Raw genomic sequence first — 16,404 nt, 5'->3', positions numbered from 1 at the left:
AAAAACAAATTATTATAATTCAGCTACATACTCTTATCTATATCATTCTTATATTATATCTCAAAATGCAAACTTCAGAGAAGTTCAACAGTGTTCATCAGATCTCAGTGATAAATTAATTATCTGAATATTTAGGGTAGGTCAATGGGAAAATAAAATCCATTGGAAGAAAAAATCACAAATAAGATCTACAGTGTTTCGTAATTTTTCTCTGTGTAAAATAAAAACTTAATTATCAAATAGAACTGAAAGGAATATGAGGAGTAAATTATAATAGAAATTGTAGACATTGGGTCTAATATCTAATCTAATATATGAAAAGTTGGTTTTGAAATGAGTTGATGGACTGTACAGTCATGCATTCATGTGAATAAAACAAAATAATACTTTTTTTTTTTTTACAGTGATCTGACTATAAAGCATCTTTTCTTATTCTGTCAAGGTGGAGAACAAAAAAATTGCCATATGCTTTAGTCTCTAGTTAAATATGAATCATTTGTTAATAAGGCTTTAATGCTATATGCTTTCTGTAGCCATAGTTAGCATGAAATAACACAATAATCGCTCGCTGGATAAACAGATTAGTTTGACTGTTATATTAATTCTGCCACAGTTACTACTAACTTAGCTAAATAAATATTTATATTCAATTGCAATTATTTATATGCATTTCATTGAGCTAATTTGCTACATGCTTAGTTTTAGATGATTGTGAGTTTTACAGTATTTTCTATTTATTTATTTTTTGGGCAGAGACTCCCTGTGCAATATTTTTCCAAGAGATATGGCCTGCTTATTTATGGTCCCTGTCTCTCCAGCCTCTTGAATGCCTGGGTCAAGGTAAAATAGAGAGAACACAACGTACATTTATCTTGGACAGTGGGAAGATGTTATTCTCACACACAAGAGAGACAAACTAATCTGCATATAAAAGTGAAATAAAAAAAAGCTGAAATTGGTGATAGTGATCTCAGAGTCATTGGCTTTTCTAAGGCAAAGCACGGATTTGTGTTCTTGGCATGGAGATTGGTCTTCAAGGACCCTGAGGACACAAAATGAATCTCCATGAGAATTGAGATGTATCCTTGTTCAGATATTTAGAATTTTGATTCTCTCTAGTGTGTTTTGGATTGCATATCAGAAATACATCCAGGTACTTTCATGTGCCGGGTCTGTATTGGCGTTCTTGTGTATCGCAGTAGATTTCAAATTCAAGTTGATGATGACTTAGTACAAGAACCATAAGGACTCAAGGTAGGCAAACTCATCATATTGAGAAAAAGCTGTGTTTCAAATATGAATTCTTCCTCATTATATAATAGGTGAAAACATATGGAGACAAAAGAGGTCCAAATTCACATTACACATGAAAGAGTAAGCACTGTGTTCTGCACATTCAATAGACTTTATCCCACAAGGCCACATGGTAGAGGACTTATAATTGGCAGATTTATAAAGTCTGTTCTTGGTGTGACCAGTTATTGTTAAGTCACAATTAATGAATACTGGAGCATTTGTTGAACATATATAGTATTTTATGGATTTCTCTGAGCGTGATTTGTAAAATGTGATGTATGTTAACTAAACATTATGTGTATTATGTTCCTATTATTAAACCATTATCCATACCATTATACAATCTCTCAGATGCGTAGACTACCTAATAAAACCGCTTAGTTTCAAGATTCTGTGGCTGGAATCTAGTTCTTTATTTGAGATTTCACCAAAGCAAGATTAATTCAGTCTCATTCTACTCATTTCTCATCTGCCATTTCCACAGTTCATTTCCCCTAGTTCATGGTAATTTCTTAAGATCAGTAATTTTTTAATAAAGATATGGATAAAGAATGTATTCTTGCAGGATGTTCAGTGAAGCTAATGTAGAATGTGACACAAATGTAGGATGAGATTAAAAGTTTTGGAACTGATTAGTTATTTCAGACGTAGAGCAAGATATTACTTTTGGATAACAGGATTATGAAGAAGACTTTTCCTTTACTTTTACTCTCTTTCCCGTGAATAATAGTGTGGAATAATAAAGGCAAACGCGGTCAAAATGTTGTCTGTAGAACTATACAAAGTCTGTTCTTCTCTTATACAGAGTCCTCAGCATTCGCTGACTCTAGCTAAATGATGTCGCACAAATAACATCTGAAAAATGACTAGTGCACTTTGTGTATCCCTTTACTGTTTCGTTGTTATTCTGTCATATCTCTGTAGTTGCTTGCATTCTAGTCAGTCTTAAAACTTCAAATTGGCAGCTTCTTACATTATCTCTTTAAATGAATTGGTTTTGTCGCAAATGCCTTTTGGATCAAAGCATCTGCTAAATGGGTGAATGTAAATGGTCTCCATGTGTTTTGGATTACTTCTTCCTTTGATTAGGTTGGTTAGAATTACACAAAATTACATTAGTATGTAAGCAATATTTTTTTCCCAGCTTGCAGCCCAGCGCACAGTTTATACTAAAGAGATTTCAAAGGCTTGTTTCCATATTTTCAAAATCCTTTTAAAATTCTCCAGAAGCTTTTTTTCTCTTTGTCTACTTGCATAGCAATTAGACATTAACTTCAAAAGACATGAACAGCGCTCATTCTCAAGCTCAGCACAATATACAACACAGTTACTGTTACGTTCTGGGTTTGAGGTTTTCCTCAAATCAACATATTTTGTTGACTCCTGGAGCAACATTTTAATCCAAAAATTTAGTCTTGTCCCTATCTAAAACTAACCTTATACATGAGTAATGCCTAAAAACAAAGGGGATAGATGACCGACATTGATGTACAAGCACCAAATACTGATTTTCAGTTATTTTAAGCCAAAAACTATAAACTGGTTCTTCAAATCTGATTGGTTAATCACAATGTTGTTCCAGGGTCAACAAAGATGTTGATCCAGGACCATGTCACACTCAGAAAAGTTAGGTTCTGCTACTGCTTAACTATATGTGTTCCTGCACAACATAAAGATTACAAATCCAATTACATCCAACAGGCCAAAAGCTCAGTGTGGGTGCTCAACAGCAAATGTCAGACCGGGAAGGATTCCACTTACTATTAAGTGTCTGTAAAACCTGTGTACTGGTACAGAGCTGTATTTGTAATATACATACCTGTGTACTGCAGCATGTAACCACAGTGTAAGCACACATTGCTCAACCTGTGCAGAGCACTGCTCCTTTAACCCTTAAATCTGGCGCGTCCATTGTTGAATACTAAATGGGTTTTTCTTTCAATAAATCAGTGCTATTAATCACCCTTTGCTTCTGTCTAACTATTTTAAAACACTCAGCCAGTGAAACATTTTAAATAGAGCTTGTGATCAAAAATCTGAATCTGTTCAAACCTCATAACTCCACCCCCTTTATCTGCACTAAATGAACTGCACCATATCAAATGCACCATATTATCCGCACTCTATTTTCACCTCATACCTGAACCTAACTACTACAGCAACTACCTCACATATACCTTATCAATAAGCAGTTAATCAGGAATTTATTAGGGGCAAAATTTTAGTTAACAGTGAGAGTTGGTCTCCAAAAATGTATTGTGACCAAACGTGATTGTACAAATGCTGATCTTTTGTATCTCAGCAGATTTAAAATGATCGTTAGCATTATATTTATTGTTAATAATTAATTATGTGGAGTATCTGTGATGTCTCTTGTGTATGAACTACCATGAGTTACAAGTCAAAAGAGTCTCCTTCACAGAGTAAGAGAAAATGATGCAAGACAGAGGATGAGAGAAATATGTAAGGGTAGATGAGCTTTAGATGGAGACAGTTAAAAGCTTCTGTAAATAATAAATAAAGTAAGGAAATCAGAAGATTTAATTAAAGCCAACGAAACAAGGGACTTGAGTTACAACAATAAGGCTGATTATGTAAACAGGACATAAGCGATTATCTTCCGTCCCTGAGGGTGCATATGGAGAGACTGTCCTCTCTTATAGCTTCAGTATTACATCCTCCAAAGGAACGTACAGAAATGAAGATCCCCTGCTATATTTATATTAATAATCTCTTCATTTATATAGCTATCTCTCACTGAAGCCATTCGACAGCTGCTTTGAGAAAACAATTTAAAAGAGTCCCCATACTGATGGATTATTTACAGTCAAACCTGATCGTAGCCCGTCTCTGAAACACGAGGGGGAATTCACTGAGAGTGACTCACAGCCACTGATAATGCTGCTGATTCCACACACTGTCTGTGTTGTGTTGGCATCCTGTTCATTTTAAGGGATTATGCAAATCAGGTATTGACACAACATCCCCCCACCACCCAAAAAATAAAAAAAATCCCAGCTGAATGCAAGGTAGTGCTGAATGCAGAGGACAGCTGTGATGGTATACATCACTCTACCACTAGATCTAGGATTTACCATTAAAGTCCATTAAATCTACATTTTGAGGTAGACAGAAACACAATTATTTCTCAGTGCTGCAAACACATATTTAACTGTGGATCAGTTTAGGAAATATGTAGACTATCCAAATCGGATAACTGAAAACATAATCTGAAAAGTAGGTATTTACACTGCATTTATCAGAAAAACGCTGTCACTTGGCATTTAATGAATATTTGCTGATCTTGGCTGCATTCTGTAAACAATAAAACTTGTTTAATATATGCATCATTGAGAGAAATTAAATTCAGTCACGACTGTTTTCCAAAAACAGCCACTTTGGCTGAATAAAAGGATTATAGCAATAGCAATAATAAAAAATGCTGTTGAATTAAGTGATTTAATATCTTTGAAATGCTACTATAGTGAGTATGGCACTGATGACTATATTGCTGTTTTTTGTTCCTGTGATATTGCTTTATTTTGATTCATACCAGGTTATGTCATACCATGGGTTCTCTTATGCAGTTATGCACATGTGCACTCTTCAGAAATGGCACTGACTGTGTGTACACATATTTATAAACATAGTTTTGGTTTTTAAGTTTGGTGCTTGGAATACTGTGTTAAATTTAAAATGAGTTTCACCTCTTGTGGACAGCATTGTTTATATTAATGTTCTTTGATGCTAGCTCTGAAAAATTATGAATGGCAACTGCTGGATAAGTGATCTTAAACATGAATGCATGTTATTTAATGCATTTTAGAAATTTCACACTGTTATATCCCTAACTAAAATATATATATATCTGTAATAAACGATATCAAAATGTACTGCATGCTATTTGCATAGCTAGCTTGTGCCCAGAAGTGTGAGCTAAGTTACACTAACAAGGGACTCGAGCTTGTTCTCTAGAGACTTGGCTAGCAGCCGCTGCTATAGACAGATGTTAACACAAGGTGTAAATAAGAACCAAGACTGAATGCACTGCAGCAGGTAAATCTCTCAGAGATCTTTAGACTATGTGTATTTAAGTGGTTGATGCTAGCTTTAAGCTGCAGGAGTACAGAAGGCGCATGTCCACATAATCCCACCAATCTGCAGTGCAATGCTATATAAATATCTTCTCATTCACTCAGAATCTTCTTCCCCACAAATCCATTTTCCCTGTGGACTTTGGTCAAGGACAGAACTGTGAGCTATACGAGTCAATTACGGCAAATCAAACTCCATGTGCCTTTTCCCGCCAAAAAGGAGTCTGTAAATGAAATGAATCAAAAGTCTGGGATGTGTAATTAACCTGCATGCTCCTCTCCTCAATACGGAGACCAATTAGTGGGGCCGTACTGTTAAACAAGCAAAACCGAAATGTAAATGTAAAGGAGCACCATGACCCTTAAATATACAGTAAATCTGGGCAATAGAGCGCAAGCAGATTGAACCAAAATGTCTGGATGTAATCATTCAAATTAATTTGAACATGCCACTAATTCACCAAAACTAAAAATAGTGACAAACTGTGTTCCATATTTGAATTAGATAAGAATTTAAGCACAAGGTAAACCTTTAAATGACAATAACGTCATGATTATAACTTATTTTAGACCCTTTAACAGCTTGATCCCCTGTATCTGCATTTTGAAGGTCAGTGGATAAATACACAGATCAGCAAAACCTAATGTGGAGCATGACTCACTGCTCAGTATGAATCTGACCCAATATAACGCTGCCCTAATACAGCTTTTTGTTTTAATAAAATCAAATTACAGCTCTGTGATGAATTGGCCACCTTTTCAAGGGCATTGAACAGCTTTGATTGACCTTTAGATATAAGCCTGATAGAGCAAAAGCAGGAATAGAATATGGATGGACGAACATAAAAAGTTACAACTCTATGTCACTTTTGAAACACTTTTGTTTGTGTTTTTAAGACTACAATTGTAGACGCTTCCTCCATTTTTTGTGTTTTTTTCACTCATTTATTCTTTCTTTCTTTCTTCTACATACGAACAAATTTCAGAATCTGTAGGTACAATGTAATTTCTGTTCATTTTAAAGTCAATGGACGATTCTATGCTTGTTGTTAAGTGGTAAATTTCATGGTGTTTGCTGATGTACTTTGTACTATCAAGCATCCATCAAACTTCATAGAAAATCTAGGGGCAATCAATATTTACATTTACATTTATATTTATAGCATTATTCCTGCACTGAAATGGTTCTTAAATGAAAATCCAAAATCAATATAACGGTTAATACAGGTAATACTTTGAGGATTTTTCACTTTCTGCCCAAAATCAATTCTTACCGCTCAAAAAGATCAACAAATCCATGATGACTCCATCAAGACATCATTTTAAACGGCGATTAGAGATTCTAGGCTATTTAAGTAAGCTAGTTCTCCGTGTGTATTCCTCTCTCTCTTTACTCACAGGCCATGATGGTATGCAACTCACATGGAATACAGTCCAGTGCATTGACAACTATACAACTACAAGGATATCCCAGAATATTAGCAAATGTGTTTAAACACTGCATTCAGATTACTAGATCCCTGATCTTGCTCACTTATGTAACTCAGAGCCTATGAGATGTTTCTTTGTGGCTTTACAATGCACAAGCGTTTTTCACAGAGGAAAACACAACATTAGCACAAACACCTGACTAACCCCAAAAACAAATCACACACTGCTGATTGCATGGAAACACAATTTAGACAGTGTTTAGGATTGTATTTGATTGTATGAAAGAAGCTTCTGCAAAACAAATTCTGAAAAAAATTAATAAATAAATGAACAAATAATGTATGTGTTTAAAACAACAAGAGGAGATTAAATAATGACAATATCCAATTTAGTTTTTCAAAAAGGACACATACTGATGTTTATGTTTTTTTTTTTAAAAATCTGTTTTTTAGATAAGGCACTAAGCGTAACCTGATTTTGTGGACTGAGTGAAAAATTACATTTCCAAAAACGCACATTCTGTTCTTGCTGAGAAAGAAAGAACATCCTAACAGATTTGGAATAGCAAGAATGTGAGCAAATTATGACCTCTCTTTTGTTCCTTGCAAGCACTTCACTCTCATTGCTAGTTATATCAGGATCTGTCAGCGAAATTAAAGAGTCCTCAGAGACACTTGAAATGTCTCGCTCTAATCCTGAGTTCAATTCATAGCGTTTCTTTCTCAGAGAGCTGCGTGCAGACCTCGTGCCCATCACATTACGCTCGTGTCTGGACAGTATCCTCACACAGCCTCATTCATCTCTGTTTCCATGAGGATCATCTGTTCTAGGCCAACTCTGGGAAGGAGATACAAATAACACTCACTGAGCAGTCCAAGATGAATGGCGGTAGAGGAGAGACGTTTGATGTGTGATGAAACTCGACACCCAAGCAGGACCTGAGCACTGGTGCACTCTGGGGCAAACGCTAGTTATCTATTCCTGTCAGCCGCCACCTCGGCAGATGACTGTCTTACAGTGGAGTCGAGCTTGTCTCACAGCGTGCAGAGTGCTGGAGCTCTGCCAGACCAGGGTTTGTTTTGCTCTTTGTTCTGCGAATCCGCCGCTGTAATGCCATGAGCCAACATCAGAGCACATGAATAAATCACCAGATCACCAGAGAAAAAGCTGTTTGAAAACATGTATTCTACAAGAAAAAAAACCTAATTAGCCTGGGTGATTTATCAGTCAATCATCTGAAGAACTGGGAAAGAACTGGAATTCGGAATCAATTTGCATTCATAACTTTTCGTTCCGAAGAGAGAATTTATAAAGATTCAAAAGTTGAATCATACTGTTAAAGTTCTTTATATGTGCAAGCTTTACAAAAAGCTTTACTTTCAATCATTTCAATCATTGTAAACGTGTTATTCATAGAAGGAGTGTATGAACAGAAAGCTCATGTTTCAAATCTATGAATCGCAAATTATCTTCAACTTGCACGCAAATTAATGGTTTCAGCTCTCTGCTTGTAAACGACTCCTAATTTATGTCATTAAAATATCACCAACGTAATTTAGAGAAGCAAGCTGCATGAACAGCTTAGATTTACCAAAAACCTACAACACTCTGGCAATAAAAAGTGTGTACGTCTGATCAGACGCTGACGTGAAGCTAAGTGCTTTTCCACGTCAAAGACAATTTTTATAAATGCGAGCTCAGATGTGGGCATGCGCACACTCTACGATCACATCTGAGAATATGCACACTTTATAAACTATATATAATTTGCTATTTAAGCTGTTGTGGTGTTCACGTTCTACAAGTTTTGGAAACGTCATAATTTAGAAACACAACGACAGCTTAAGTTGCAAATTTAGCAAAACGCAAATCTTTATGTCGTTGCCAATACTTTTGACCATGACTGTAAACATAAAATTATAATTACTAAACTAATAACAATAAATTAAATACTAAAAACTTTAAAATAAGTGGCCCATCTACTATATCAAACATTTGGTGCAGCTCTTGATCTGGATTCGCTGGCTTTTAGAAGAATCCTCTTGACATTGTGTGTGTGTGTGTGTGTGTGTAGATGAAAGAGACAGAGAGGGTCAGAGAGAGATTTCCTTGTCAGCTCTGCCAAAAGCAGGTTCTTGAGCTCTCCACTTTCTGTCTGTTTGACACGCTGCTAAAGCTGCTGAGGGCAGATTACTCTCAAACTCCTGCTGACTGCAAGCAAATCATCAGCAAATAAAAACAGCGTTCAACTGTCTTGTTAAGGCTAATGATGAATGTTTTGGAAGTGGACGATTGTTGAAACAGCGCCACAGTAATTAAAACATGAGCTGACTTCAATACACATTGACGGCATCACTTGCATCTACAAGCACAACTTAGAGCAACGATGACAAAAAAAGCAATGCCTCTAAAGTGAATTGACTGATTGATTGATTGATTGATTGATTGGTTAGTTAACTGATAGATAGATAGATAGATAGATAGATAGATAGATAGATAGATAGATAGATAGATAGATAGATAGATAGCCATCCTGGTCAGTTTAAACAGATCGAAATATAGTGCACATGGTGTCATTTTAATATAGAGAAATTAATTGTTTTCCTGTAACTGAATCATGCCCAGACTAAAGACAGCTTTCATTGGCTGTCCTGTGCTTGAGGGGCAAACTCATGTAAAGAGGTTACAGTACTCTGCAGAAGTGTGGGTGTAAGTACTGAGCTGTGATCTGGCGCTGAAGTCAGCATAAAACAATCTAAAAAAGCACTAGAAACCTATTCATCAACACCTTTTTTGCTATATAAGCTTTTGTGGAGCAACTTAAAACTACCCACCCATTGTTCGTTGTGCTGGATTTCAGTTTTACGTGCAATAAAACACACAAACAGCACATTCTAGCCCGTCTCAACAATTATCGAACCTCTTCGGATTCAGCTCTGCGTAGATTAATTAAAATAAATGTAACCACCGTTCTTAGGCGAATTAGACATCACAATGATGAAACGAAGTCTCACAAAATACCAATTTAAAATTAGTTTACTATAAAAGGAAACCAAAAATCAAGCTATATTACGAAGCAGGAGCGCTCATCATCCTGGAACGTAACACAATGTACGCTCACGTCGAAGGATGTAAATGTAACATCAGATTTTACACATTTAAAATGGCATAATTAGCACTTAAGTTTGAATTATAAAATAATGAATGAGTTTTGTAATGAATATATTGCTTCTGTATCTGTCTTCTAAGAGGCTGCTGGAGTGGCATTTAAGGACTGCTTAACTAGACACGGAGAATCAATCTGCTTCCTGCCCTCATGAGCGCAGGATGATAAATTACCCAGCGAGGACCTCTGATCCCTTGTTAGATTTGGGGTTGAAAAGACCGTCTGCTAATATAAAATGGGAAAAGCCTTATAGGAGAAACATTTTGACAGAGGTAAGGCTTTGAATACATTGCTGTGATAATAGTTTTAATAAAATGAGAGCGCAAGCTGCAGGTTTTTAATCCCTAATGAGAAAACTAGAAAAAAATTGGTCATAGCAAAATGAGTTTAAACAGTATACTGACATTATATATTATATAGTTAGTTGTTGTAAATGATTATTGAGCTTTCTATGAAATGTGAAATACTCATGTTTCGTGTTTTTATGAGTTTATACTAGTGCTTCACACATTAAAATCTTTTTTTGTGTACATAATATATGTGTGTACACTGTATATATATATATATATATATATATATATATATATATATATATATATATATATATATATATATATATATAATACAAAAATAATTTTGGATGCGATTTATCACTATTAATCATTTGAAAGCAATAGTTTATGCACCATGTCCTTAATTTGACCTGAAGTGTGAGATTTAGGTTGTTTGACACATTTGCCCCAAAACCGTTCTAGAAAATGAATAAATGAAATGCATTGAGTGACTGAAGATCACATGACGTCTCCGTCCACTGTTGAGTGAGTATGACTAGCACCACTTCTGCAGACGTTACTGAGGACTCCATTTATCCGTCATGTTACTTTCTCATATCCAGTGGGATCTTCTGCTGTGTTAAAAGAAGTAACTTGTTCTCGTATAATTGATTATCTACAGTAAAACACGCTAGGTGTTAGTGCCTAAAACCAAATAGCACAAAAGAAGAACGGTGAGAAATAGTGGCGTTGAGATATCGTTTGCGGACTCCACAAATCAGAGCCGAGAAACATGAGATTACTGCCCTTGCCTCAGTTACTCCGTATGTCATTGATGGGCTTTAATGTTTGAGCGGTCACACTTGGGATCTGCCCTACAGCGACTGATTGTCTGTTTAATGGATGAAATTATTGTAGAATCGCCCTGTGACCTCGTCTGCTGCCAGTCACAGTGTCATCCCGTTTCCTCAGGGCAGTCTTCATGAGACTTTGAGCATTTGACACAGCTTTTCTTTCATGCCATTTAATGGTGAACTGTTAAAAGACAACTCAGGAGTTTCTGCTACTTGATGAATTCAACTAAGATTATTTATTAAGTACATGCTTGCCTTCACAGCATGATGAATCAAATCTTTCATGTATAATACTGCAATAAATGGCAAGAGGCTTTATTATATTTGAAAAAATGGCTCCAGATGAGAAAAAGTTAAATGAGTGCAACATAGACTTAAAGCGAGATTGATTCTCGTGGTACTGAAGGATCGTAAGGATGAATATGGATGAATAAGGTCATACTTTAAGGTCATAAGATCATGTAGAATACGTGCTTTATAAACACTAATAAACAGCTAACTTGTTGATAGCAGGCATGCTAATAAACTACTAGTTTACAGTGAGAATTACAGTTACTCGTTTCCTTTCCACACAAATCCAAGAACTGGTTGCTTTTGTGTTACACAGAGAATATAATTACAAAACATTATTTACATTTATTTTACATATAATTGACCAACAAGTGACTTAACAACTTTTCCTGTAGAATTTTCAAGCAGTTTTCTTGTGTTTCTTTATACAGTGCATGAAATCTTGTAAAAAGTTGCTCATATTACCTCCCCCTGACTTTATCGCTTCTCATTATGTATCGGGAAAGCTTAATCTATCTCTTTCTTTAGAAGTCAGATCAAACTAGACCACAAAAGCACATCTCCTTCCTCTCATGATCATTTACATAATCGTCTCACAGATACACGTCTGACACACAGCATGTATCAAATCTTCAGTCGGGCCATCGCACATATTCATATTCAAAACCTGCCCTGGTGACAGGGAAATAATCCTCCACTGACATCAGGGTTCCTGTGTTTTTTTTTTTTTTTTTTGGTTGTTTGGAAAGGCTTACCAGTTTAATTAGCGGAGCGAGATATCTGCTCTTAATTAACTTCAGCTGGAAACAGCTCCAGACCCGAGCTCTGTCTTTATAATGAGCCAATCTGTTACAAAAAATACATAATGATCAAACTTCAAACCAGAGTTCCTCCGAAGCTGAAATCAAGAAAAGCCATCAGCCGAGAGAAGGTGGAGAAGAAACACCCGCCTGTTAAACAGAACGTGACTGCTAAACAAGTTTTGACCGTATCAAGGTCGAAGAACGACGTAAACTTTCTGCTCTGTAGCAAGAATATATTCATGAAATGTGCATCAAGGGAAAATAAAGCAGAGTTTTAAAAATTATGCTCTTGGGGCTAGAGCTGTTTCATTAACAGCTGATGCATGACTTTCGCTCCTCAGAGTCTTTTTATTGCTTCTGCTTCTGTGCATTATGTACGAATAGCGTTAATACCACTTGTGGCTCGTGATGAAGTTTTATCACAACCATAATAACCTTCTCTCTCTGTAATTCACTTTTGAATATGCAAAAGGGATTTTATTGTGCCCGAAAAGGTCTCCATCCCCCAAACATTTCTGAGTGGAAATACACCATGCATAAGTTCAGCTGCTTTCCAAAGCATTCTGTGACATTCACTTGACAGTAGCATACTCCCTTGGCAATTTATCTAGTGCGTCTCCGATGTAAGAATTTTAAACCGCTAATTTCCTGTTAAGCATACAGTACGCTTAATTCTCTTCAGTCTGATATACTAAAGGTAAAGGATTTTTCTATTAAGTTCGCTAAACTGATAGCAGGGACAAAATAGCTTTTTCGTACTAAATTTGTTATTCGAGGTTTGCAGTAAAATCCAGTCCCGGAGATAATAAATGAAATTCCAGCCACAGAGTGATTTACTAATCCTAAAAGTAATTTCAGAAATGGCAACTGGTAAATGATCAAACGCACAAACTGAAAAGCATGTCTTGATTCACGCTGCACCTCAAGCTGTTCTTGTGACATAACAGACTTAAAGATATTTGCTTATGAAAGAATTATAAAAAATTATTTTTAGAATAGGAAACTGGAGCTGAACTTAAGACATTCTTGTCATATTGAAACTATCTACTCTTTCTCATGGCATAAATGTACCTTTAGCGAGACATATGTAGCAGGAGCTTGTATTCCTTTTTACACAAATTTAGAGTTTTGATGAATAAAGCTGTAATTTTAAAGAACAGCTAAATGAAGAATATCATGTTACGACTTTAAAACAATATTAATATGCTGGATGTATGAAAACTGATGCTATTGAATGGTAGCATCATACACATCCAGCTTCGTATCTATGGGTTTTCATAGAAGGTAGGTTTGTTCGGTAGATCACGGAGTACAGAGGTGTGCTTGAGAGATGAGGAACTCCGGTTTGATTTGTGTAATTATCGTTTAACAAAACAGTTCAAATCTGCATAAAAGGAAGTTGAAATGGCATATTTCCAACATGATAGAGCATGCACTTTTAGCAACAGTCCAAAGATATAACCGCCGCAATACATAACTATATCAATATAATAAAAATGTGCATCGTACCTGTGTTTTAGTGCCACTCATTGGACATTACTTTTTGAAATTGTGGCAAAACATGCAGTAAGCCACATAAAAGGGCGTTGCACAAAAAGTGCACAGAGGTACATATTTTTATGACACCAGTTTGGAAACTAAATACACATTGTGTAACTATATGTCTAAAAAAACACTATTTTAGTTTTGTAAATGCCACTGTTAATAGCACTATAGCACCGTTTGTAATTTCGAATATATCTGATAGCATATCATGAACTATATAATTCACTGCATGTCACAAGCTGATTGGTGTTTGTTGCACAACATTTAAACAGTTTGGTTCTGTTGTTATCAGACACCCCCCACCTCCCCCAGCACCACCTGTATATAGATCTGCTACAGGTAACTCTATGTACTGTAATGTGTGCTGTTTGTGCAGCAGCAGCATGTTTTACACGCTCATAGTAGTATGTGTGTGTTTTCATCAACAGCATTTTAGCTATTTCTTTTGTTGGTATCACTTTTTAGCTTGAAGTCATGAACTGCTGCCCTGATATTTTCCTGTATACTGACTTAATAGGGTTCATTATTCAGAATTGATTATGAAGCATTCAGACCCTGAGGCAGCAAAACAGCATTAAGCCTTTATTCTCCTCTACCGTAATTCACAGGTGACGTTTTGGAGCGGGCGTTCTGTGCTCTTTTCTTCTAAACAAAACACTGTGCATCTTCTAAAAAATAAATAAATAAAAATTCCCATTACTGTTGTGGAAAATGATTCTTATGACATATTTTTCTACTTGTCCTTTCAGGAACAGTCAACAAGTGTTTTTTATGGATCAAAACATAGCTCAAGTTTAGTGGGAACTGGAAAACCGGGCGCATTTATCACAAAAAGCAATTATTCTTAGTGAACAATTAGACATGATTTGAACTGCTCAAGCAATTAACACCCTTTATTTGGGATCTTAACAATCCAAGCTTTAGTTGCTTAGCTGGTGATAAGTATCAGTCGCGCACGCTGCACTTCAGAGGACATGTGTTTAAACAAACCACACAGCCTCTCGTTCCAAACTCTGGCCCTTCAATACATGTGACATATAAGGGATTGAGATGGACCTCAGCACAGGACTAACGTCAGCTGTTGGTGAGCATGGCATGAGAAAAGCTCATGCCGTTATTTTAAGCTACGCCTTCAGCGATCAACCAAATCCCATTGGGTGTTTATCAGTCAGTGATGAACCAAATCCCATCAGAGCCCCATCCTCATAGCAAAGCAGCGCTAGAAAAAGCTTTACACAACAATTACATGTACTTCGTGTTGTGAAATTACATAATAAAAGCGTATTTTCTTACTCGTTCTGTTTTATTGTAATTCGCATAATCTTAAACACATTTTAAGTCACAGAGAAGCTCGGACGATACAGCTGATGAAACAATGATTCAGAAAGCAAAGTGACAGTTGCTCCACGGACTTTGGAAAAGGATTTTCTGTGGACCGAGCTAATAGTTTTGTCCTGTATTTGGCAGAAGAGGGGTTGGGGAATTGGAAGCGCTAAACATTTGATAGGTCTTGCGAAATCCAGATTTTCAGGACCTTTCAGTAATAGATTTGAGCTCAGTCAGTGGAGCGCTGACATGCTAATCATTCATAAAGCATGTCTGCTCATTTAAACAGCTCTCTTATATGTGTTGTCATGTGGACTCCCGGTCCGCTTGTGCTGACAAAATGCCAAGGTGGCAAAAACATTGGCTGACAGCTGGAGGAGACATCAAGTGTGTCTGCGTGTGTGTCATTAGTCCACCGAACACACACATTGTGTATCGCAGATGATCTAAGCAACATATTTACATCAGCGCATTCATGCGGTTATTAAAATTCCAGCTCGCCCAAATAACCCTTAATTCTCACAAGCTGCCTGCATTTAATCCTCAATACTAGATATCTATAGATATAAATAAATCTGAGCCCACATTTGTGTATGGTTTAAACTATGGTTCAGGAGACACAGTGTACATGATAGTGAACGTATTGTGACACAGATGATTCTTTTCTTAGGATATAACATCAAACTTTACCCTGCATTAAATCCAGAAAGAGAAATAAAGGGGAAGGAGGGAAGCGACGAGGCAGATAAAGAAATGAAAGAGCATGAGAAAGAGAGAGTATGGAAATGACTTGTGTTTTGGCTGTATGGAACTGACATCAAAGCAAAGTGACAGGTACGGTTGCACAGCGCAGCGAACGCCCTGGGTGAAATCTCACACACAAATCTCATTTCGCACCCCCCTCTGTCCATCTCTCTCCGATTTATCCGTACGTCAGGGGCACACATTCAGAGCATGCTAAATATTATATTCCCTTTCCTTGCTAATGCAAACCCCACCACCGCCAGACTTCTTTAGAGATCATTATTTCTGCAGCTTTACCTTCAATTGATCAAAGCACAGTTCAGTTCTCACAAGACGGGTGATGTGTTTTTCGTTCGAAAGAGGATGCTAGATTACTGCATGCTGGGCAGTATGCATTGCGCGCCGCTTTCTAGTTTAAAACAATGTAAGCAAAGCATGTCGGAATAAAAACAACTACATTTATTGTGACATAATCTTATCACGTCACGTTTTGAGAAGCATACTCACACAATTATTTTAGGTACATATATTTTTCACAATAGACGATTTTGGGAACGTGGGGCACCCTTGGTCTGCTATTAA

At 36.5% G+C, this 16,404-nt stretch overlaps 1 protein-coding gene across 1 annotated transcript in view; it reads left to right on the top strand.

Moving 5' to 3' along the window:
• Positions 1 to 16,404, top strand: part of LOC122329156 (nuclear pore membrane glycoprotein 210-like) — a 62,446-nt gene that overhangs the window by 17,791 nt on the left and 28,251 nt on the right. The window contains exon 27 of the mRNA XM_043225357.1: positions 819 to 840. Coding sequence (XP_043081292.1) covers positions 819 to 840 — 22 coding nt within the window. The remainder of the gene's footprint in view (positions 1 to 818; positions 841 to 16,404) is intronic.

The sequence above is a fragment of the Puntigrus tetrazona genome, chromosome 23, assembly GCF_018831695.1.
Source record: "Puntigrus tetrazona isolate hp1 chromosome 23, ASM1883169v1, whole genome shotgun sequence".
Classification (NCBI taxonomy): Eukaryota; Metazoa; Chordata; class Actinopteri; order Cypriniformes; family Cyprinidae; genus Puntigrus; species Puntigrus tetrazona.
This window is presented reverse-complemented; position numbering and strand designations above follow the sequence as displayed.